The sequence below is a fragment of the Phalangium opilio genome, unplaced genomic scaffold, assembly GCF_054372755.1.
Source record: "Phalangium opilio isolate 3A_F unplaced genomic scaffold, DU_Popi_V2 ptg000344l_1, whole genome shotgun sequence".
Classification (NCBI taxonomy): Eukaryota; Metazoa; Arthropoda; class Arachnida; order Opiliones; family Phalangiidae; genus Phalangium; species Phalangium opilio.
In genome coordinates this window covers 1722940-1742466 of record NW_028324227.1, presented here as the reverse complement: position 1 = coordinate 1742466, position 19527 = coordinate 1722940, and the positions used below count along the sequence as shown (strand labels likewise).

At 33.7% G+C, this 19527-nt stretch overlaps 7 protein-coding genes across 9 annotated transcripts; 3 read left to right on the top strand and 4 right to left on the bottom strand.

The window, feature by feature from the left end:
* Window positions 1-57: 57 nt before the first annotated feature.
* On the bottom strand, window positions 58-2533 carry Hat1 (histone acetyltransferase 1). The gene is made up of 8 exons (XM_089859908.1): window positions 2292-2533; window positions 1822-1893; window positions 1399-1743; window positions 1174-1330; window positions 984-1088; window positions 651-909; window positions 457-573; window positions 58-368 (listed from the first exon to the last, which is right to left on the bottom strand). The coding sequence occupies exons 1-8, from the start codon at window positions 2299-2301 to the stop codon at window positions 192-194; spliced, it is 1242 nt and encodes a 413-aa protein (XP_089716034.1). The 5' UTR covers window positions 2302-2533; the 3' UTR covers window positions 58-191.
* A 1636-nt stretch (window positions 2534-4169) lies between these two features.
* LOC149610010 (proliferation-associated protein 2G4) lies at window positions 4170-7638 on the bottom strand. Its single transcript, XM_089859909.1, has 11 exons — window positions 7511-7638; window positions 6604-6838; window positions 6474-6543; window positions 6254-6410; window positions 6003-6160; window positions 5860-5938; window positions 5700-5751; window positions 5520-5614; window positions 5319-5446; window positions 5078-5241; window positions 4170-4590 (listed from the first exon to the last, which is right to left on the bottom strand). Exons 1-10 carry the CDS (start codon window positions 7596-7598, stop codon window positions 5098-5100), a joined length of 1206 nt encoding a protein of 401 aa, XP_089716035.1. The 5' UTR covers window positions 7599-7638; the 3' UTR covers window positions 4170-4590; window positions 5078-5097.
* A 244-nt stretch (window positions 7639-7882) lies between these two features.
* Window positions 7883-9964, top strand: LOC149610009 (ras-related protein Rab-27A-like). Of its 2 annotated transcripts, XM_089859938.1 has the most exons (4): window positions 7883-8317; window positions 8397-8563; window positions 8635-8954; window positions 9025-9964. In XM_089859938.1, exons 1-4 carry the CDS (start codon window positions 8308-8310, stop codon window positions 9203-9205), a joined length of 678 nt encoding a protein of 225 aa, XP_089716064.1. In that variant the 5' UTR covers window positions 7883-8307; the 3' UTR covers window positions 9206-9964. The 2 variants fall into 2 exon arrangements, with proteins under 2 accessions (XP_089716064.1, XP_089716063.1); XM_089859937.1 differs by lacking the exon at window positions 7883-8317 and having other exon boundaries at window positions 8324-8563.
* Window positions 9965-10004: 40 nt separating this feature from the next.
* Window positions 10005-11032, bottom strand: RpS27 (ribosomal protein S27). The gene is made up of 4 exons (XM_089859957.1): window positions 10879-11032; window positions 10424-10532; window positions 10249-10359; window positions 10005-10188 (listed from the first exon to the last, which is right to left on the bottom strand). Exons 1-4 carry the CDS (start codon window positions 10882-10884, stop codon window positions 10160-10162), a joined length of 255 nt encoding a protein of 84 aa, XP_089716083.1. The 5' UTR covers window positions 10885-11032; the 3' UTR covers window positions 10005-10159.
* A 536-nt stretch (window positions 11033-11568) lies between these two features.
* On the top strand, window positions 11569-12694 carry LOC149610007 (uncharacterized). Its single transcript, XM_089859945.1, has 2 exons — window positions 11569-11882; window positions 12113-12694. The coding sequence occupies exons 1-2, from the start codon at window positions 11686-11688 to the stop codon at window positions 12414-12416; spliced, it is 501 nt and encodes a 166-aa protein (XP_089716071.1). The 5' UTR covers window positions 11569-11685; the 3' UTR covers window positions 12417-12694.
* Window positions 12525-14472, bottom strand: LOC149610006 (cyclin-dependent kinase 1-like). Its single transcript, XM_089859930.1, has 6 exons — window positions 14314-14472; window positions 13876-14107; window positions 13684-13807; window positions 13275-13609; window positions 13058-13199; window positions 12525-12985 (listed from the first exon to the last, which is right to left on the bottom strand). The coding sequence occupies exons 2-6, from the start codon at window positions 14067-14069 to the stop codon at window positions 12881-12883; spliced, it is 900 nt and encodes a 299-aa protein (XP_089716056.1). The 5' UTR covers window positions 14070-14107; window positions 14314-14472; the 3' UTR covers window positions 12525-12880.
* A 485-nt stretch (window positions 14473-14957) lies between these two features.
* Window positions 14958-19450, top strand: LOC149610005 (zinc finger CCHC domain-containing protein 24-like). Of its 2 annotated transcripts, none has more exons than XM_089859941.1 (4): window positions 14958-15385; window positions 16945-17184; window positions 17889-18053; window positions 18583-19450. In XM_089859941.1, the coding sequence occupies exons 1-4, from the start codon at window positions 15278-15280 to the stop codon at window positions 18694-18696; spliced, it is 627 nt and encodes a 208-aa protein (XP_089716067.1). In that variant the 5' UTR covers window positions 14958-15277; the 3' UTR covers window positions 18697-19450. The 2 variants fall into 2 exon arrangements, with proteins under 2 accessions (XP_089716067.1, XP_089716068.1); XM_089859942.1 differs by lacking the exon at window positions 14958-15385 and adding an exon at window positions 16361-16840.
* Window positions 19451-19527: the final 77 nt, after the last annotated feature.

The window sequence follows — 19527 nt, the reverse complement described above, 5'->3', positions numbered from 1 at the left end:
TAAAACTTTTGAAAACCGAACAAACAATGAAAAGATTATAAAAAATTAGGCAAAACCTTTTGTTCAGAAATATTTAAGAGGCTTTGGGATTGAAAACCCAAAAATTTATTTTTAAAATGAAATGAAAGCAAAAAGTAATACAAATTAAACACAACTTCATTCTTTCTTTATAATCATTGAAAAATATTAGATTAACTTCTCGGGGAAGCTGCTAATCTCTCTAACGTGTGTCGATACTCGTCTTCTAGATCTCTATACTGTTTTTCCAATTGCTCAATTCTCTGCTCCCTTCCGGAATTTTGCATAGTCGCTTTCATCTCATCGGGACTTAGACTTCTTACAAGCTTTTCCATATCATTCTTTTGCCTCTATAAGTTATAAAATTAAATAAAGCACAATTATACAATTAATTAAAATTGTATATAAGTTTGTAGTTAAAATTTAATTATGTACAACCTGATAAGGAGCGTTAAGTCTATTCTTGACATCCAATCGATAAGCTTTGTAAGCTTTTTGGTTTGTTGTATCAATAGCTTGTAAACGCAATATTTCATATATTCTACGAGCTTGTTTCTAAAAATTAATTAATTAATTATATAGTTAATCAATCAATTATATCTAATGCAAATTAATTAATTAATATAGTTTACTTTATTTATCTTTAATTTGGACATTGCCTCTTGTTTCATTTCAACGCTAAAACCTTTGACCAACTTAGAAGGGTGAAATGAAGGAAGTTTCGAACAATTTTTGGCATCCACAAAATCTCTTAAGTTTGTAAAATTTTCCGAGGGATCTTCAACCGTGATATCAATAGTATCAGGATCCTTGATATACCATTTGTAAATTGTTTGTAACAATTCAGCTCCCAATCCACGTTTTTGGAAAGGGGGTAATATAAGCATTTGGCTAAAATGGAAATAAATAACACTATTAATTAGTGAAAATTATTAATAATTAATTAATAAATTAATTTATAATACCTTATTCTTGGTCTCTGATTTGATGGGAAAGCGTAGTATCTATACACGGTAGTGTAACCGACAAAAGCGTACATTGTATGACCATCTTCTTGATATTTCTCGTATCTATTTAAAATAAAAATGAAGTTAATTAATATTATTTTTTAAAATAAACAATTAAATTAAATTAAATGACTAAAAATAATCTCACATAACAAAGAAGTCCCATTTTGGATCATCAACATCAATGTATGACGCAGCATCAATGAAAAATAAGAGAAAAGTTTGCATACGTTCGTGATATTTTCTAAAATTTGGGCAAGATACGTCACACTTGTATATTTCAAAGGTTCTTTGTATATTACATTCTTCAAATAAAAATTAATTAATTGAAATATTTTAATTAATAATAAAATAAATTAAATTAAACTAATACCTTCTTTCAATGTTATATCAACACTATGTAACTTTTCCCCAAATGGCCGGAAACTAGCTTCTTTTTTTAATGATAACATAAAGATATCAATGTTGGTTTCAAATCCAGCGAGAAATTTTTCCCCAAGAATTTTCATGACATCATCAGGTTTGACACCTCCACTTTTTTCCTCAGTAATTTTATCAGTATAAGACATTGATAAATACGTGTTCAGACGGGCTGCTGAGTAATAGATCATCACTTTCAGGTTTCTATATCCAAATATGCTTTCCCCATCTCCAAAAAACTGATGAGTAAATTCTGGATAAAAGTCAATATCATCGTGCAAATCTTCTTCTTGAGCAACTAAAGATGAACAAGGAAAAAAAAACTGAAGTGCTCTGAACAAAAGAAACAGCATTTTAGTGTATTTTATGGTTTTACCTAATTTCATAGTTATGGCTGTATTAGCAGGGCAGACATAATTGTCCAAAATGCCTTTTGACAATGACATTCCTAGATTGGGTTTTAATTTTTATAGATAACAATCATAACATAGGTTCATTTACTTCAGTAACTATTAATTAAACCCTTTCTAACAATGACAATTTAAAGGTATTCCTCTAAATGAAATTTTTAACAGTTAAAAAGATACTAAAGTTCAATTTCCATTTGAGGAATGAACATTAAAGCAACCTATTCGTTAACAAATGTAAGCTGTAAAAACTAGGAAGCCAAGTTACAAGTACAAGTACTATGGCAAATTGCTTGCATTGCAAATCCTTTGTGGCGCCAAAATACTTGAACAAGGCTTAGGGCTAAACCTTTATACATACAACTAAAACGTCAACTATAATTTTAATAAACACGAAAAGAACTTCCAATCAAAGAATAATGTATAAATTTTAATTTACCGTCTGCCATTGGTGTTGTAATTAACTATATAACTTAAAAATTTTAACTTTCACTGCTCTAACGAAAAATTTCTAAGCAATATCCGATATTCCGATCAGGCTGGGAAATAAGGATATTTTTTAAACTAGTCCTTTGGACCAGTGACCCCCTAGTGTCTGAAATCATTTACTGGTCTCCAGACTGGTCCCAGCCTTTGCTCTCCAATAGATTTGCAATTAATAAACTGGTCCCGAGGACCAGTAACCCCCACTTCTTGAATTAAAAAACTAGTCCAAGCAATTAATAAACTGGTTTTGGACCAGAGGAAGTGTGCTATTTCCCAGCCTGATTCCGATTATTCGCACTACGCGTCAGTGCTGCCAGATTCCGAAACCAGAATAAAAATTATGGTTTTGCCTGGGAAATGTGAAATTTTAGGCAGGAATTTGAAATCTATGTCCAAAAACGTCTTTTGACATTCCTAGATTGGGTTTAAATTTTTATATATAACATAGGTTCATTTTTTGGAGTTGCAAAGCTGTTTCAGCCCGCTCCGTGACGTCATCATAACCCTCTAGGGTAAAAATGAACCTTTGGTATTTTGCCCAATCCATAATTTACAAAGTTCATTATTCTTTTCATAAATTAAAATTAACCAAAAACTAATTCGTCTATTTCTGAATTCAGATTATTCACTTGGAAAATCAGCCCCTATTACTGGGAAAATCGACTAGATTGATCATTGAGTTCTAATATATGTATTTCTAGAGTTTTTGTTGAATTTCCTCCTCGCGTACTCGGATTCGTCGAATTTCAATACTTTATCATTAGTCGCTAGCGCCATCTGTCGCCTTACGTGAGAAGCTTAAAAGAATTTCCCACGATTTTGCGGGAAAGCGCCCCGCAAAATCGCCGCAGCTTGAGTTTGAAAATTAGGCTTAGGAAGAAGTAAAGCGCCAAATATGAAAGTTAGGTAATTGAAAAACAGTAAGTGGAGCCTAATAAATAAAATTTGATATTTAATAAATGGAATATTGATCAATTTCTTATTAAATGCGTGTTTTTACTTGGGAATTATATGTTATTAGTTATTAAAGTAACACATAATGAGAAAATGTATTAAATTTAAAAATGGGTTGAAAATGCTCAGTAGAAAAGTGTATCAACACTGGTAGAAATAAAAATGTTTTGTGACATAAGTATATACGTATAGAAAATTAATAAATATTTAGATAGTTGAACCCTTTTTGAACTGTACCATTAAGATTCCCTACAAAAAATTCGGAATTACCAAAACAATGATGTCAGGCCATTAATGGAATTGAATGGACTCCAAAAAAAGACATTTGCAGTGATCATTTTTGTCAAGTTGACTATCACAAAAGCTCAAAAATATATATACTATCGGTTAATGCAGTTCCTTCTCTGTTTTTACTCGAATCTAGCAATTTACTTCCATTATCATAGCGGTTTCTAAACATTTCCTATCTATATTAAGAAATTATAGCAGACGCCATAGTAACAAATGTGTGTTTTTAAGTGAAATAGATGGCGCCACCACCTAATGATAAAGTTATCCGTCCGTCCCATAATTTCAAAAACGATGGTCGCGCGAGCGCGAAAACCCGATATCCAAATAGAACTCTAGAAAGATATATGTTCTGAACTCAATGAGATTGATTCACTTATAAGAAAATAAATTAAAATCACTAGAAAAATCTAGAGCTAAGCCTACTTTTGGCAATGGGTGGCCTTGTTTGTTCTCACCATTTTTTGAAATATCGGGTGACACTGTCAGTGACGTACTTACTTTGCCTTTGGAAATAGGTGTATTAGAGAAATCAGGGAAATTATCCAGAATCACAGGAAAAATGATTACTTCAATAAAATAACTAGTATTTGCAAATTTATAACCCAATTATTTTTTTTTTTTATTAATCTTATAGGTTAATTAAGGGATTTTAGTTACATCCGTAAAATCACAATAATGTAATTCTTTCCTTCTATTTTCCTTAATTTTGACAAATGGACTTAATTTTTCTAATTATTTCATATTCCAAATAAGTGGCGACATCTACAGTGTGGCTGAAAAAGTGTTTTGGGTAAAGATTTGACAGATACAAAAAATTCAGAAATTAATTTTTCGGACTTAATTGATTTTTTAACTTTTTTCAAGTCATATAAAATAATCAAGTGTAATAAAAATTTATCTTTGCATTAGAATTAAAAGAGAATCTGGTGGTATATCTTCTTTTGCTAGTTTACTTTCACCATTCATTCCACGGATGTTCCAAAAATGTCTCCTTAATCTTTGATGAACTGTAGATAGAACAAAAATTATATAATTGGCCTTATTCCTGATCAACGCCACCGAGGCGTAGCGGCGACTTTTGGAACTATAATAATACGGCAGCCAATTACAGGTGGCGCTGTAGCCAAGGCTTAACAAGCGATATGGTTTCAAAAGTATTAAAAGTTGATTTTACCTTTCTTATTCTGTCTAATATTATGAAATAAGACTTTCGGAGTAAGTTTTCATTCGATTTTGGTCTATTTGGAGATTATTAGGTTAATAATAATTAGTTAAAACGTGTTTTTTGAAGTTGAAGCGGTAATAATCAAAACAGAGAAAATAACAGATCTCCATCAGAGTCCATCGACTCCAGCGCCACCTCTGATTGGCTACCGTATTATTATAGTTCCAAAAGTCGCCGCTACGCCTCAGTGGCGTTGATCAGGAATAAGGCCAATTAACAAATTTCAGCCCATAAAGCTTTTAGTTATAAAGATTATTTAATTTTCTAACCCTATTCTTAAAAAAATTGTTTAATCTTCGGCAGAAACCTGAAGATTATTGGTTTTGTTCCCAGATTCAACAGCGACACCATCAATTGAATTGGCCATTGCTTTCTCCGCCTTCTTCTTTTTCTTCTTAGAAGATTTAGGAGCTACAGAACGATTTAGAAGGCCCTAAAACAAACCCACATAAAATAATTATTTTAAATTTGCAGCAAGAAGAAAAAAAAAAAAATCTTTTTCTTCTTTACTTTTAACGTTTCATCTTCTACTTCATATTCAGACTGGTACATATCCAAATCAAGGGGGCTGCAAGTTATTTTGTGCGAGCCAGAAGGCATCAATAAGACAGTGAATTTAAACTGGGCCACAAATTCTCCTACAAATTTTTAAATTGATTAGATTGAAATTGAAATTGAATCTTAAACAAATTAAATTTAAATATTATTTACCTTCTTTATCATAAAGGACAGTAAAGGGCTCTAATAGTTTATGATTAACACATTCAAGGACCCCCATTCGAGCTTTCACTTCATCCTCAAAAGCCCTAAAATAATATTAATAATTTTTGAACATATTAATTATTTAAATTATGCAAGAACTCAAATAATTTTAATTATAAATTACTTTACCTTAACGTAAATGGCATATTTCCAAACCTTTTATCAACCTCACTGAAAAAAGCTATAAAAATTTTCTAATTAGCTTAAACAAACATTAATAATAAATAAATAATCAGTAATTACACTTTTGAAAGTATTTCTAAGTTAATTAATTAATTAATTAATTTACCTCTTGAAGCTTTCATCTTTAATTGATAAACTCCATCAGTTTTCTTATAAACTGTAGTACGGGTGTCCATTTCTCTACCCTGTATGATTAGTTAAAAGATTAAAATTTAATTAAGGTACAAAATTAAATAATTTAGAACATACCTTTCCTTCTCCAGTACTAATTAATACATCAACCGCGTAAACTTCATGAAGCTCAAATGTACATTTTTCATGTTCTTTCCTTTGAGCTTCTGTCGGGTTTTGGATTATAGATTTTTCACCATCAATTCTGTTCTGCTTTAATTGATGAGACAACATTCCTGAAAAATTAATTAATTGAACATTAATTAATTAAGATATTTAAATAAAATAAAAACACTAAAAATGTAGTCTATAATTTTTTTAGGGCTTACCTTCAACTGGTTTGCATTTGAAAGCTTCGGCAACTTTTTGAATGGCATCTGTAACAGTGTTATTTTCTTCTCCGGGTTTCACAAGTCTAAGAGCGGCTTCCGCAGCGTAAAAGGCAGCTTTAATGACATCAGCCTTGCGGCCTGTTATTTTCTTATCCTATAATAAAGGCCCAGTTTTAAAAAATACATTGCAACAATAAAAAAAGTTATGAAATGTTACATTAGAAGCCCCAACAATGAGTGTGTGAGCAACAACAGCTACAAATCCATCAATTTGAGCACCAAGATCACTGAGAAATTAATGATTAATGTCAAGGACTTTCATTAAGATCTTAAAAACACATTCTTACAGTTTAACAACATCTCCATCCTTCAGAATGTAATCAGGCTCGCTCTTCAGTGGCGAAAAATGGCAAATGCAATTATTAACCGAGACACAGGTTGGAAAGGCAATCCCTTTCTTCATTTCCTTCTCTTTCTTGAATACTTTGCTCGTTTCTTCGGTTAAGAGTTCATCCCCTAACTTGCAAACACTCATTACACTGGCACCTACCACGCATTTTGAAATCAATGTTTTCAAAACCCCTGCAAATATAAAAAAATAATAATTTGATGAATTAATAGAGATCAGACAGTCCAATAAACCACCAGTTTTCATGGGGTGGAAGGTAAGGTTACGTAAAGGGGCAAGAATTCCACCTTAAGGTTAGGTTTGGTTCAATGGGTGGTTCCAAGCTTCTAGCTTAATCAAAACATTTTGATTACTCAACTAATATGTTAGTTCCACATCCCATGCTCAAGTTAATTGTATGTACCAGGAGTTCATAATAACCCCCCTCCTGTATGTACTAAATTTTAAAGTATTTTGTCTCTATTGTTGCTGGTCATTTGGATCATTACAAAAGAAAAAGCTTACCATATTGTTATAGGCCTACCTAGGAATACTTTCATAATAGCTGCTATATGTTAGATCAAGCGGTTAATTTCTCTTAAAAGCTGATAAAATAGGATCAATATTTTTACGTGGTCAAATAAATGACGTAAATGCCATAAGGAATAAAAATTATTCAAGGCTATTTTTGGCACAATGGAATCGGAATGAATGGCCCCACAGGGTAGCCACCATTCTGCCACATGCAGCATGTCAAGATTAGGCTTAGCTCTTAGCGGCTGCTTGGTGGAAAAGTACACGCTCATCAAGGCCTTCGTTAACGCGATAGCTTATACTAAAGACTAATAAATACGTAAATTACATACTATTAACCATTTCTCCAGCCATTTTATACTTTGTAACAACAATATCTTGGGCAATAGTCGCCTCATTTTCTTGCTCTTTTTCCGCCATTTTCCAATTATCTGTTGAATTTCTCGAACAAAACTGTGCATGCGCGACTGAGCAGAGTAGATAAAGACCAAGTGCGGAACCGGATTAGAAGGATCACTCCATTTTAATTTATTGGGGTTTGGTCCCTAGGCACCTCTAGTATTTTTTGACGTCAGTTTCATTTAGCCACCCATTTCCCCAATCATATTTTGACAAACACAAGCTCTAGAATTCCTACAACTATTTGTAAAATTTGTGGAAGTTACGATTACGAATAAGTGAGCACCAAATGGGCTAGGCTTCTAGGGGACCTTTCTGAGGTCATTGACCTTAGATAATGCCTGGGCTCAGTGGGCTGAAATCAAATTTTACCCATAAAACTTTCAAAATAGTAATTGAACACTAAAAAAAATTATTTTAATGCGTAAAATATCAACTCATCAACGGTGATTCATATTTTACCACGCTAAAAATTATCGACATGCCAACACAATCAACAGAGTCAACATACACAGTTCAAATTTTGAATTTTTCAAGATGGCGGCTCCGAGTTCATTTTGTTAGAACTTTGAGCTAATTACGATTATAATTAAATTGGTTATGAAGCTACAAAGTTTTATATATCTTTAAAATACAAACCTATATGATTATAATTTTTTAAAGGCTCTTTGTAGGAATTTGTTGAAAATTTTTAAAACGTATAGAGAGTGATTTTGCTCTTCGTGAGAACATGCCAACAGGTGTTTAAAACTAAAAACTACTTTTATTTCGCTATAATTAAAATATTATTAATTTAAATGAAACCTTTTTTGTTTCCAGATTCAGGAATGAATGACTCTACTACCGATTACGATTATTTGTTGAAGTTTTTAGCTTTAGGGGATTCTGGAGTAGGAAAAACAACATTCCTTCATCAATACACTGATGGCGTTTTTAATAGCAAATTCATTTCAACTGTAGGAATTGATTTCCGAGAGAAAAGAGTCGTAAGGATACTTTCAATTCTTACAAATATTGAAAATAACCTCGAAATAAACAATAATTTGACATTGAAAAGATGTACAGACCATCAAGAATTGACGCTGCTATGGGAGGGGGGAGGGGACAAAGAGTTCATTTGCAATTATGGGACACTGCTGGACAAGAACGTTTCAGGAGTTTAACAACGGCTTTTTTTCGGGATGCTATGGGATTCCTACTCCTCTTTGACCTGACTAGTGAACAATCATTCCTTAATATTAGAAATTGGATGGAGCAATTGAAAACCCACGCTTATTGCGAAAATCCTGATGTTATTCTTTGTGGCAACAAATGTGACATGGAAGATTCCAGAGTCATATCTGAATTGAGAGCTAGGGAGGAAGCGGAGAAACTTGGGTAACATTATTATTAATTAAGTTTATAATCAAAATTAGATTGGTTATTATCATAATAAGGAAAATTGTAGGCTTCTATACTTTGAAACAAGTGCGGCTACTGGTCATAATATCTCTAAAGCTCTCGATGCCTTGCTCGATCTTGTCATGATTAGAATGCAACAAACAGTTGAGAAAACAATATTGCCAAATAGAAAGATGGGTCTCACCTTGAAAGAAGAAAAAGATAAAAACAAAAGTTGTAGTTGTTGATTTGGAAAAAAAAAAGCATGAGGAGAGGGGCTTTAAACGTTCATTTACCTAACCTGAATAATTTTACTTAAAAAAGTATAAGATTACGTTTAAATGCCCCTTAAACTCTTCTTAATGATACTTGATTGTCATAGTTATAATTGTAGTACAATACTGTGATTCGTTATCAATGTGGGTGATGGTTTTCCAACTTCCTCTTTGAGTCTTTTATAATTTCTTAAAAATTTTACTTTTTAACTTAAACTAAGTAAACTCTAGTCATTTTTCTTCCTTTTAAAAATAAATATTTTTTAAATTTATCGCGCAATATGTTGGTGCAAACATTTGTGATAATGCTGGTCATTTATTTCTTCGTTTTCATCCGTTAAAACAATGAAGTGCCAATATTAATTGTATTCAGAAAGAATTGAATACTGAAATTTTCCATTTGCCTCAAACAATCTCGTTAGTCGTAAAAAAAAAAAGAAATTTGATATTGGGTATTTTTGTATGTTAAATTTATGGAAAGAAATGATATAAAATATGTTCATATTTTTCAATCATGTTAAATGGTGCTAAGAGTATTTAAATGTTAATGTTAAAATGGACTAAATTTAAATTTAAATTTATATCCCCTGATAAATATTTACTATTCAATGTATCAATAAGAGAGAGGTATATATAATTAATAATTTTCTAAATTATGTTATTATTAACCATTAAATTTTAAAATTAAATTAAATTCTTGGCCCAAATAAAAACAACAGTGTAAAGTGAAAATGTGTGTTTTGTTGAATGAATGAATGAATGATACTTGATCTATCAGCAAAAACAATTATATCCTTAAACCTTCTTTATTTTACATTTTTTATCCAAGGAGTCTCATAAAACATGTGAATTATTTTTTTTTTACGTAAATATTGTCCCATAAAGACGGCTTAAGGCATTTTTTTTATTTTTTTTTAATCCTGGAACTTAATGTTGTTTTTTCCTGAATGAACAACCTATTTTGAACAGTGAATTAGAATCTGTTTCTAATTAGATAATATTCAATTAATATTTACCTTCTGTTAGTCTGGCTCGTCCGCCTGTTGGTTGACAAAGAACGGTAGAACATCCTACACATAGAACTACCGTTTGGGCGTGAGAAAACACCGTTGTGATTTTGTAGCAACCTATAAAAGGAAAGTGGTTAAAAACGGATACATTAACATTGAATTTAATTAACTTTTATCTTACCAGGGCATTTTACGTCCATGAAATACGAATTAGGATGTTGCACTAAACGTTTTAGCTTGCACTTCCTCTTCTCCTCTTCTGGACTGGGATGCAATAAATCTTTAGCTAGCTAAAATTAAACAAAGAACGAGGTACTTAAGTAAAACTAAAGTAAAAGAGGACATTAAAACTGCGTATGTATGTAACGTGGTTGTTAAACCTCGGCTTGAAACACGTTTAAGCCTGTTACTGTACATTTACACCACGCACGCAAGAGGCATGCCATTGAAAGCACTATGTAGGCCAAGGCTTAAAGAAATTAACCGACAATGCGTATTACATTTTCATTCGTTATTATCTAGCTAATTTAAGCATTGAAACAATTCATATTGGTTAAAACAGTAGCATATTGGCATTTTTAATAATAAATTAAAATATAGTTGGTTATTAATACATAAATTTCGGCATGAACTTACAGGCATGTTGGGATGACTCCACGCGCGGCAAGTGAAAAGACCTTTTTAGATCAACGGGTACTTAAAACTAAAAACACGGAGCTCCTCGTGATTTACGTCACAACAGGACTGCCAGTTTATTGATGCGTTCGGGACGAGAAATTCCTGAGTGAGGATGGATTTCACTGGTTATATGAGATTATTTTTGTAAGGTTTAAAATAATGTCATTGTTCCCCTATTTTTATACGAACCAACTCTTGATTTTGACTGAGAAATCCCTTTAATCTACTTTAAAAAATTTCATCTCTGGAGTGAGTCTGGACTCTGGAACTCAGGACACTGCAGCTCTAAAGCAGGGCCGGAAATAAGCATAGAACACTGGACATTGTCCAATGAAATTTTAAAATGTCCCATAATTTTTCTTAAAACTAAGGGGGTCACTGGGAATTTGCCCAATAAAATTTTCCGAAGTTTTGATATCTTGACTATATGAAGAAGCGACACTATTTTTGCACACTCCAGTGGACCAGGGATAAATGATTCAGGTGATGCTCTGGAGTCTGCTCCAAACCATGGAGTAATATAACAGGAACCAACTTGGTAACAAGCTTAGACATGGAGTATGTATCTTTAAGATACAGGCTCCATGGGTTAGGTTACGTAACAATTTCCCTGTCCCGGTGTTCCTGGCAGTGAGCACAAAATAATGGAAATGGATAATGTGCTCCCTGTTCCCGGCTTCCCGCTGATGGTTGTTGACCGGAAGTGAAAGGGTCCGCCTAAAAAATCAATAAATTTGATATTTATTTTGCAAATATTTTTTGAAAATGGCGTCCGACTCCGTATCTATCGACGAAAATGGAAAAGAAATTGAAGAAAATAGATATTTTTCAATGCTAAAAAGAGTGATTAAATTAAAGCCCCTTAATTCTCAAACAGTTTACACTTATTACATTCCATTAGCTGGAGCTTTTAGTTATACGGCTTTTTCCGTTTCCGTATTTCTACCCGACGTTACTTCACGGTACGCTTAAGCCTTGGCTCGTCAAAATGACATGGCTTCTTACTAACCTGAGAATTAAGCCTCGTTCACACTGTCAAATAAAAATAATGTTTGAGCATTTTTAGTTTTTTACGTTTGCAATACGGTTTAAAAATTAAAGAGTGAAAATTATTAAAAGTCATTAAAACAGTACTACAGTGTGAATGGGGTTTCACAGAGGAAAAAAACTAAAACAGTTGTTACTTTATTAGGATGTTCCCAAAAAATAACTTCGTCGTAGCTAACAGCCTGTTGTTCAACGCGCATCTGGGTTCGGGACTGTATCTTTACAGCAGAGATCACATGAAATTAGCTCCTCAATATTACAGGATTATGTACAGCGTTTATGGCAGCTTGGTTTTCAACTTTGGCTCCGTTTTGCTATGGGCAGTTACAAAAGCTCTTTTACCCGATAGCAAAGTGGTTCGTACCATTTTCGCGCTTTCTACATCTTTCTGCATGTTAACAATCGGAAAAGAATACATTGACTTTGTCGATTCCAAAACCAAAAACTAGAAGTTAAAAAAAAAAAAAAATACTCCCCCTGGTGGCAAAACTAAAATTGCTTGTAAATCATAAAAAAAAAACATAAAAATGCACGTAAAAAAAGGCCAAAGAAACTGCTTATAAGTTATTAATATCTTTTATTATAAACACTGCATTTAGTTTACAAATAAAGTTCTCGAAAAAAAAAACCCCACTTATTCCACAACAAAAATTTAGTAAAAAATATATAATTTATGTACCAACTTAAATCTAAATGAATTAAATTAAAGTTGAATGAAATTGAAATATGATTTTGGAAATGTTTTAATTTTTTTTAATACTTGTAAAATATTAGACAAGAACAAATGAATACCTAATGAATATATAAAACTCTTCACACGCAAAAAAAAAAAACATACAAATGTGCCATCTTTATTTACAATGAGAGGAAAATTATTATTATTATTTTTGGTTTTTTGGCCCTTTTTGTTTTATTAGTTCTTAGCGGGAAGAATTGACTTATCCAAATCTTTAAAATAAGGATGGTTCAAAGCATCCTTAGCCGAAATGCGCTTTGCCGGATCAAATACCAACATTTTCTGAAAGTGGTTTTATAAAACATATCATGATTAAAATTAGTGTTAATAAGCATTTAACTTAAATCAGGCTACCTGTAACAAATTAATCCCTGATGCGTCAATAAGAGGAACGAGTGTGGGCAGAATATTTTGCTTCCAGCTAGGAAATGATGGTTTATAATCAGGTAATTGTTCTACATCAGGCCAATCTTTATCAGTGGGAGTCCCGAGGGTCCTAGAATAATAGTTATAACTTAAACACTGTTTAAAGTAAAGAGTTACCTGAAAAACCTTAAATAATTTAACACACCTAAAAATGCGGAAAATTTGATCAATCTCAGAGTCTCCGTGAAACAAAGGTTTCTTATTTGCCATTTCGGCAAAAATGCATCCGATACTCCAGATATCCACTGGAGTTGAGTAACGTGGAGATCCCAAAAGAACTTCGGGAGCTCGGTACCAAAGAGTTACAACTTCGTGGGTATAAACTCTAATGGGAACACCAAAAGCTCGAGCTAATCCAAAGTCAGCTACTTTAATGACTCCCTTTGTGTCTATCAGCAAATTTTGGGGTTTAAGATCGCGATGCAAAGTTCTCCTTTTGTGGCAAAACAAAATTGCTTGGATAATTTGGTATAGATAGCTCTGGTGATGGAGGGAAAATTAGGGTTAATAATTAGGCCTAACAAAGGCATGGGATGTTACGCAGCAATCTTCACCTTCACTAGAGTTTTATCCATAAAATCATTTACTGGTATAGAATCCAAATATTTTTTTAAATCCATAGATAAAAATTCAAAGACCAAATAAAGGCGGTTTTGTTGCATCAAGACATCTTGTAAACTGTTGAACAAAGGATTTAGCTAAGCTACTCGACTTCCCTAACATTCGGAATATGGGTCCTAACTTACCAGACAATGTTAGGGTGTTGAAGTTCTTTTAAAAGCGAGATTTCCCGGATTGCCGTGGATGGAACCCCTTCATCCTCACTTTCCAAACGAATTTTCTTAAGGGCAACTAATTGGCCCGTTTTAATGTTCTTGCCTTTGTACACGATTCCGTAGGTACCTTCACCAACTTTCTCAATCTTAACATAATCATCCATCTCGGTATTTGAGCTGCGTTTAAATAGGGTTCTAAAACCTGTTATTATAGAAAATAATCTTAAAAAGGGGTACCGAGAAGTTTCGGTTACGGATAATGGCATAGAAGTTTATGAAATTAAATTTAAACACGGGCTAGGGCAGCTCCCTAGTGCCTTAGTCCCTACACAAAGGGTGGCCAGTTAATAACTAACACGTTTTGTTTTCAAAACCATGAACAGAAATGATTAAATGAACATTGCTTACTTTAAAAATAATAAATGTTTCTTGTTGATTAGCGTTGAAAAGTTTTATCGTCGATTCTTAGAGGAATTTCGTTAGAAAATCAGCATCTATCAGCCGTTCCTACCGCCAAATTTCAAAACAAGACTCAACGGATTTTTCGGATTTTTTCCTCGTGAGGCTGCGAGCGGGCGGGAAAATCGTTCCGGTTGGTACGTCACGTGACTACTCGAGGAAAACGGCGCTGCGAGCGCTATATAATTTGCGGGAACTTCGAACTTGCAAACTGCAGGACTAAAAATAAAATTGATGATTTTATTAAAACTAATAGTGTTGCGGTACTTTTTTTTGTAAATTCCATACTTGGAATTAAACACTAATGTTATAGTTGCATTAAACCCCAGTTATATGATTAAATTTTATAAAATAAGAAATATAATATTTCTAAAGATTTGCTGTACCTACAGTGTTTAGAAAAAACGAAATAGCTACTTTATTTCTCATTTTTAGAGGTTTTGGCTTGACAATTACAGTGGCAGTTCAGCGACTTTAACCGTTTTGCAAGTAAAGGGTACCAATTTCGCATAGAAAGCTAAAACGTAATGTACAAGTAATTGGGATTTTTTTTTAAGTTTTCCTTCACGTACGAGGAAGATGGAAGAGGAAGACAGGAGGGAAAGTTGACGAGAGACAGCAAATGCTTCCGTGGAGTCGAAAAGGAATGACTTCTAGTCTGGGAGGGCGAAGTTGAGCAAGTGTGGAATGGGGTATTAAAACCTCTCAGAAACCGAATCCAAGCTTCGCTCTCGGATACCTTTCTAGCGGTTCACTCTTAGAGTTTTTGAGCGGCTTTTGAAGCCGGGTGGGCCGAGAGGATCCGCCGCTGGTCCGATCACAGACGGTGTTGATCCCCGTATAGAGCCGATCACCCCAGCCAGAAGCGAAAAATTTCTTTTTCGGTGCCAAAGAGGGCCGAAAAACGTCTTCGATGACAAGTCTAGCTCCTTCAGTCGACATGACTCCCTCGATATATCAACCCTCCCAGCTTCTCAACTGGGTCTACCTCACGCTAGCCGATCAGACTTCCAGCGACCAAGTAAGTCGATGTACTTTGTCCTTAAAACTCCAAATATCCCGTACCACCATCATCCGTTAAACCCGTCTACTATACTTGAGTGACAATTTTAATCCACGTGACGTTTCTGTTATGGCTACAAATCGGAATTTACCGAATAATCGGGGTGTAAACGTTACCCTTAAAATTTTATCCACGCTCAAAATGTGAACGAGAATAATCGGACAGAAGTTTTCTTTCGTGGTGTAATCGCGGCGAAGAAAAAAAAAACACCCCATTTATAGGGTTAAGACTTTCTACGTCTATTAATAGGAGCTCTACTATACACACCACCACGAAATGAGTAAGTGCAGAGATACGTTAAGTCAAGGCAAAAGCCGGCACGCGCCCCAGATGGAAGGAATGCGCGTAGGGTAAAAACCTCCAACCCCACTTCTTCTACAAGATAATTTTATACCGGAATTATAATGTATAGTTGATTATCAAAGTGTACATTTATAATTATATTACTTATATTACAAAGAAAATAATACGGGGTTGTTTTCTAAAATATTTCCCTAAATAATTTATTTTTCTTGGCTTGGTTCCACGAACTACACAAATGGGCCTCGATCAGCTGGATAAACTATAATTAACTGGTTTAGATTTTCTGATAAAAACCTCTTTTAGCTGTTCCATTGTGTATGTGTCCTCTACGACAAACAGGCTGTCTATATGTATATATTTTAGAACCATGTCATCAGGGTTATGGTTACATTGGAACTGATACTCATATAGTATCCTATTTTATAAAGATTTTTGCCTAGATGAGCGTCACACGCGCTTGCAAGAAGTTAGGTACTGAAGGTAACGAAAAAAAGTAAGATTTTACTATCCCGAAAAAAATAAGACATCGCGGGCGAAGTGCCAGTTCATCCCCGAAGGTTTTTACATCTGAAATATTCTGGGTAGTCAATGTCGGTTAAGATTATAAATATACGGAGAGTACGATCTTTCAGGCTTTGGTAACAGTCTCGAGTGACACTGGTTAAATGTATAGAACCAAGCTTTCAGTCGCTTTGCTTCCAAACAAACCGTTAAAAAATCCGTTTTTAGTCGAGATTAAATATAGACGGGAATCCTCGTGTACGAGCCACGTGCGTCTAAGAAAATGAGATCCGAGCGGCGAAAGAAAGAGGGAGAAATAAATGAACAGCGTGGATAAAAAGTATTACATACCCTTACGCCACACAACCGAGATACATACCCTTAAAAATTTAACCATGGCGCGATTTTAACGCCTTTCTCTTTTCCCAAACCCTGGGTATATTTTGAGAACAAGTTGTTGGCCCCATTCTCCGTATTAACCGACAAGATAGTTAGTGGCCTCGTCCACCAGTACTCTTAGGCCCAGTACCCAAACAATCCATGTTAATAACTAACTAGTTCTATTGCTGAATTTAAACTATGTTCTCCAACAATTATCAAAGTTCTTTGGTAAGTTCCATAATGGCTTATTGCGTTAGAAGAATAAGCCCACGAGTTCAAGTGTCGAAGCCTTCAACGGATCTATAACAATTTCTCATTATTCTATAATCTAGGCTCTCGCTCTGCCTTCACTGTTGAACTCCCTGGCCCCGGTCAATCCGTACAGTAACTTTCAAAATGGCATATATTCGTCCAACAACGCCTTTCAATCGGGACTGGCCATTGGCGATCTGGCTGACAAGTTTTCCGAGCTCAATCTAGGGTTAGATCAAAAATTCCAGAAAAAACCCCCGCCTAACTACTTGTGCCATTTATGCTTCAAGAAAGGACATTACATCAAGGACTGTCCTCAGGTATTATGTGGTTACTAGGTCATTTGGCCTAAATTTAAAATTTAAGAAGTTTTGGTATAGTTTTATTTTACACAATCCGATTTAATGAAAGAAAGACAAGGTCATTTGAACGTGTAATCCAAGTAATTGATAAGATTAATTTCTAGAGTATATTGGTATTGAATTATATCAAGCATCCACGTGGCTTGTAATTCGCAAAACAACCATGACACGCGATAATGAATTTAAAACTACCGAGTCATTCAACTGCAACTTAAGATTTCATGATAATTAAAATAATTCCCACGAATGATCCAAAGAACTTATAAAATACTGAAATATTTTCAAATTGGACCCACGTGTTTATCTATACTATATTGAAGGAGATAGAGCAATTAAGTGTTTTTATATTCGCCTAGGCGTTTAGTGATGAATATATTGTACGGTCGACGAAGTGTCGCATTTTTTGGATACTGTTCCACTTACCAAGAAATTATTACGTAAAAACAGCTTATTTATTCCTTTTTCTAAGATTCTTAAAAGCTTAATGTTTTTGAAATGGTTACGCAATTCATATTGATACACTATCGGAATTTAACCAATTTTTGTTAAGATAGGCGCCTTGTTTTCTTTCGATAGCGTGATTTTTGCGTCTTTTTGTTATCTAAGTCTGTTGGCTTTTAAAATTTGGAAATTTTTGGGGGGCCGTTTTGTTTTGTTACCAGGCTCGTCCTAAGGGAGAGGGATTGACACCTTATCAGGGAAAGAAACGATGCTTTGGGGAGTACAAGTGTCCCAAATGCAAACGAAAATGGATGAGCGGTAATAGTTGGTCTAATATGGGACAAGAATGCATCAAGTGCCACATAAATGTCTACCCTCATAAGCAAGTAAGAATAGAATTTTTGCCTGGTTAGCGAATATAAATTGGTTCACGACAAAAATGAAAAACTACCACACGCTTTCTTGAACTCGACCTTATCGAAAGGAAATGGTTCTGACTTCGCTTATCTTGACCTTTACTCGGAGAAGCGCTGACCATTACGCTTTCCAACTTTATAGCGCGTTAACATTCCCTGGAAAGCGTAATGGGGTAGCGCAAAATTTCTATTGGACAGTGCCGGATCAACACCATAGGGAGTATGACAGCTACGAGCTTACGGTTGACCATTGGGGGGATGGATGAGGGCCCAGGGGTCCTAGGCACGGGCCTACAGTGCCTTGTGGATAATCCGGCACTGCTATAGGGGACAGAAATTGAAATTTTTAACCGCTCGCCCTTGACCCGAGCATCTCTTCGAGATCATGAGTCAGAAATCTTCGAGGTCATATGTCAAGGAGCGAATAAAAATTTCACTTGACACCTAACAAAGACCTAATTTACAATACGTAATAAGCTCACTCAATTTACGTTCGCAGCGTCCTTTGGAGAAACCAGATGGACTAGACGTTAGCGACCAATCGAAAGAACATCCTCAACATCTTTGCGAAAAATGCAAGACATTAGGTTATTATTGTAGGCGAGTTCAGTAGTTGTTATGTTCCCTTGAATCTCTAATAAGAAACCGTATTAAACCTCTTTCAACCAATTGTGATCTAAATATTGTTTAATTTCTAGTCTTTTTAATTTAAAGTTTATTTGTCGTAATAGTAGAATACGTTTTGTAGATTAATTTAATTTAATTTAACTTTTTATGTTCTTTTTTTTTTAACGTCGGTTAAGAAACCCTTATCACGAATCCGTCTCAGAAGGATTTTTTGAATATATAATAAATGTAAAATGTTTTCATCTAAATTTTAACCATTTATCAAAATTCGACCCCAGCTTTGCATTTCAAAAATAAAATCACAAACATTACAAAGCCTTGGAAAATTAAATGGCCAATTTTTTTTCTCGTATATAATTTAACTCGACAATTATGTCGAAAAGTTATTATCTGTAAATTGGGGATTACTAAAGAATTTTATATATTTAAAAATATGGTAAAAAAAAAATAAATAAATAATATGGAAAATAAATCAGTATTTGACTATTTGTATAATGAAAAGATTTTTTTTAAAGTATCTCGATATTTGAGATCTAAATTATGAGAATATTTATAGTCTAATTATGAAAGAATTAAAATATGTAATATATAATGGCTACCCCAACATGTAGAGCTCAATATATTTACTAAGAATTTTTCTGTTTTTTTTTTTACAGTTTGTATTTAATTTTTTCGAGTGTAAACAACAAAACGTTTTCATTTTGTTTGAATAAATAATAAAATTTGGTATTTGTATCAGAGTTAACAGTTTCTCAATCATATTTGTAGTAAAATTCATGAGAAATAACTAAATTTCATTCGATAAAAGTTTAAGGAG

Bases quoted from the DNA above. Each gene is read 5' to 3' on its own strand.
- LOC149610005 (XM_089859941.1), top strand. From the start codon at position 15,278: ATGACAAGTCTAGCTCCTTCAGTCGACATGACTCCCTCGATATATCAA. The intron at 15,386-16,944 runs GTAAGTCGATGT...TCTATAATCTAG, and splicing joins ATCAGACTTCCAGCGACCAA to GCTCTCGCTCTGCCTTCACT. The intron at 18,054-18,582 runs GTAAGAATAGAA...TTACGTTCGCAG, and splicing joins ATGTCTACCCTCATAAGCAA to CGTCCTTTGGAGAAACCAGA.
- LOC149610010 (XM_089859909.1), bottom strand. From the start codon at position 7,598: ATGGCGGAAAAAGAGCAAGAAAATGAGGCGACTATTGCCCAAGATATT. The intron at 6,161-6,253 runs GTAAGCCCTAAA...TTAATTTTTCAG, and splicing joins CAAATGCAAACCAGTTGAAG to GAATGTTGTCTCATCAATTA. The intron at 5,752-5,859 runs GTAAATTAATTA...AAATTTTTATAG, and splicing joins AAAGATGAAAGCTTCAAGAG to CTTTTTTCAGTGAGGTTGAT.
- LOC149610009 (XM_089859937.1), top strand. From the start codon at position 8,375: ATGAAACCTTTTTTGTTTCCAGATTCAGGAATGAATGACTCTACTACC. The intron at 8,564-8,634 runs GTAAGGATACTT...GACATTGAAAAG, and splicing joins ATTTCCGAGAGAAAAGAGTC to ATGTACAGACCATCAAGAAT. The intron at 8,955-9,024 runs GTAACATTATTA...GGAAAATTGTAG, and splicing joins GAGGAAGCGGAGAAACTTGG to GCTTCTATACTTTGAAACAA.
- LOC149610006 (XM_089859930.1), bottom strand. From the start codon at position 14,069: ATGGATGATTATGTTAAGATTGAGAAAGTTGGTGAAGGTACCTACGGA. The intron at 13,610-13,683 runs GTGAAGATTGCT...CTCCATCACCAG, and splicing joins TGGATAAAACTCTAGTGAAG to AGCTATCTATACCAAATTAT. The intron at 12,986-13,057 runs GTAGCCTGATTT...AACCACTTTCAG, and splicing joins CAGGGATTAATTTGTTACAG to AAAATGTTGGTATTTGATCC.
- RpS27 (XM_089859957.1), bottom strand. The intron at 10,360-10,423 runs GTAAGATAAAAG...TTCCTTTTATAG, and splicing joins CATGGACGTAAAATGCCCTG to GTTGCTACAAAATCACAACG. The intron at 10,189-10,248 runs GTAAATATTAAT...TGTTCAAAATAG, and splicing joins ACGAGCCAGACTAACAGAAG to GTTGTTCATTCAGGAAAAAA.
- LOC149610007 (XM_089859945.1), top strand. From the start codon at position 11,686: ATGGCGTCCGACTCCGTATCTATCGACGAAAATGGAAAAGAAATTGAA. The intron at 11,883-12,112 runs GTACGCTTAAGC...TTACTTTATTAG, and splicing joins CTACCCGACGTTACTTCACG to GATGTTCCCAAAAAATAACT.
- Hat1 (XM_089859908.1), bottom strand. The intron at 1,744-1,821 runs GTAAAACCATAA...GTTCATCTTTAG, and splicing joins AGCCATAACTATGAAATTAG to TTGCTCAAGAAGAAGATTTG. The intron at 369-456 runs GTTGTACATAAT...TATAACTTATAG, and splicing joins GACTTAACGCTCCTTATCAG to AGGCAAAAGAATGATATGGA.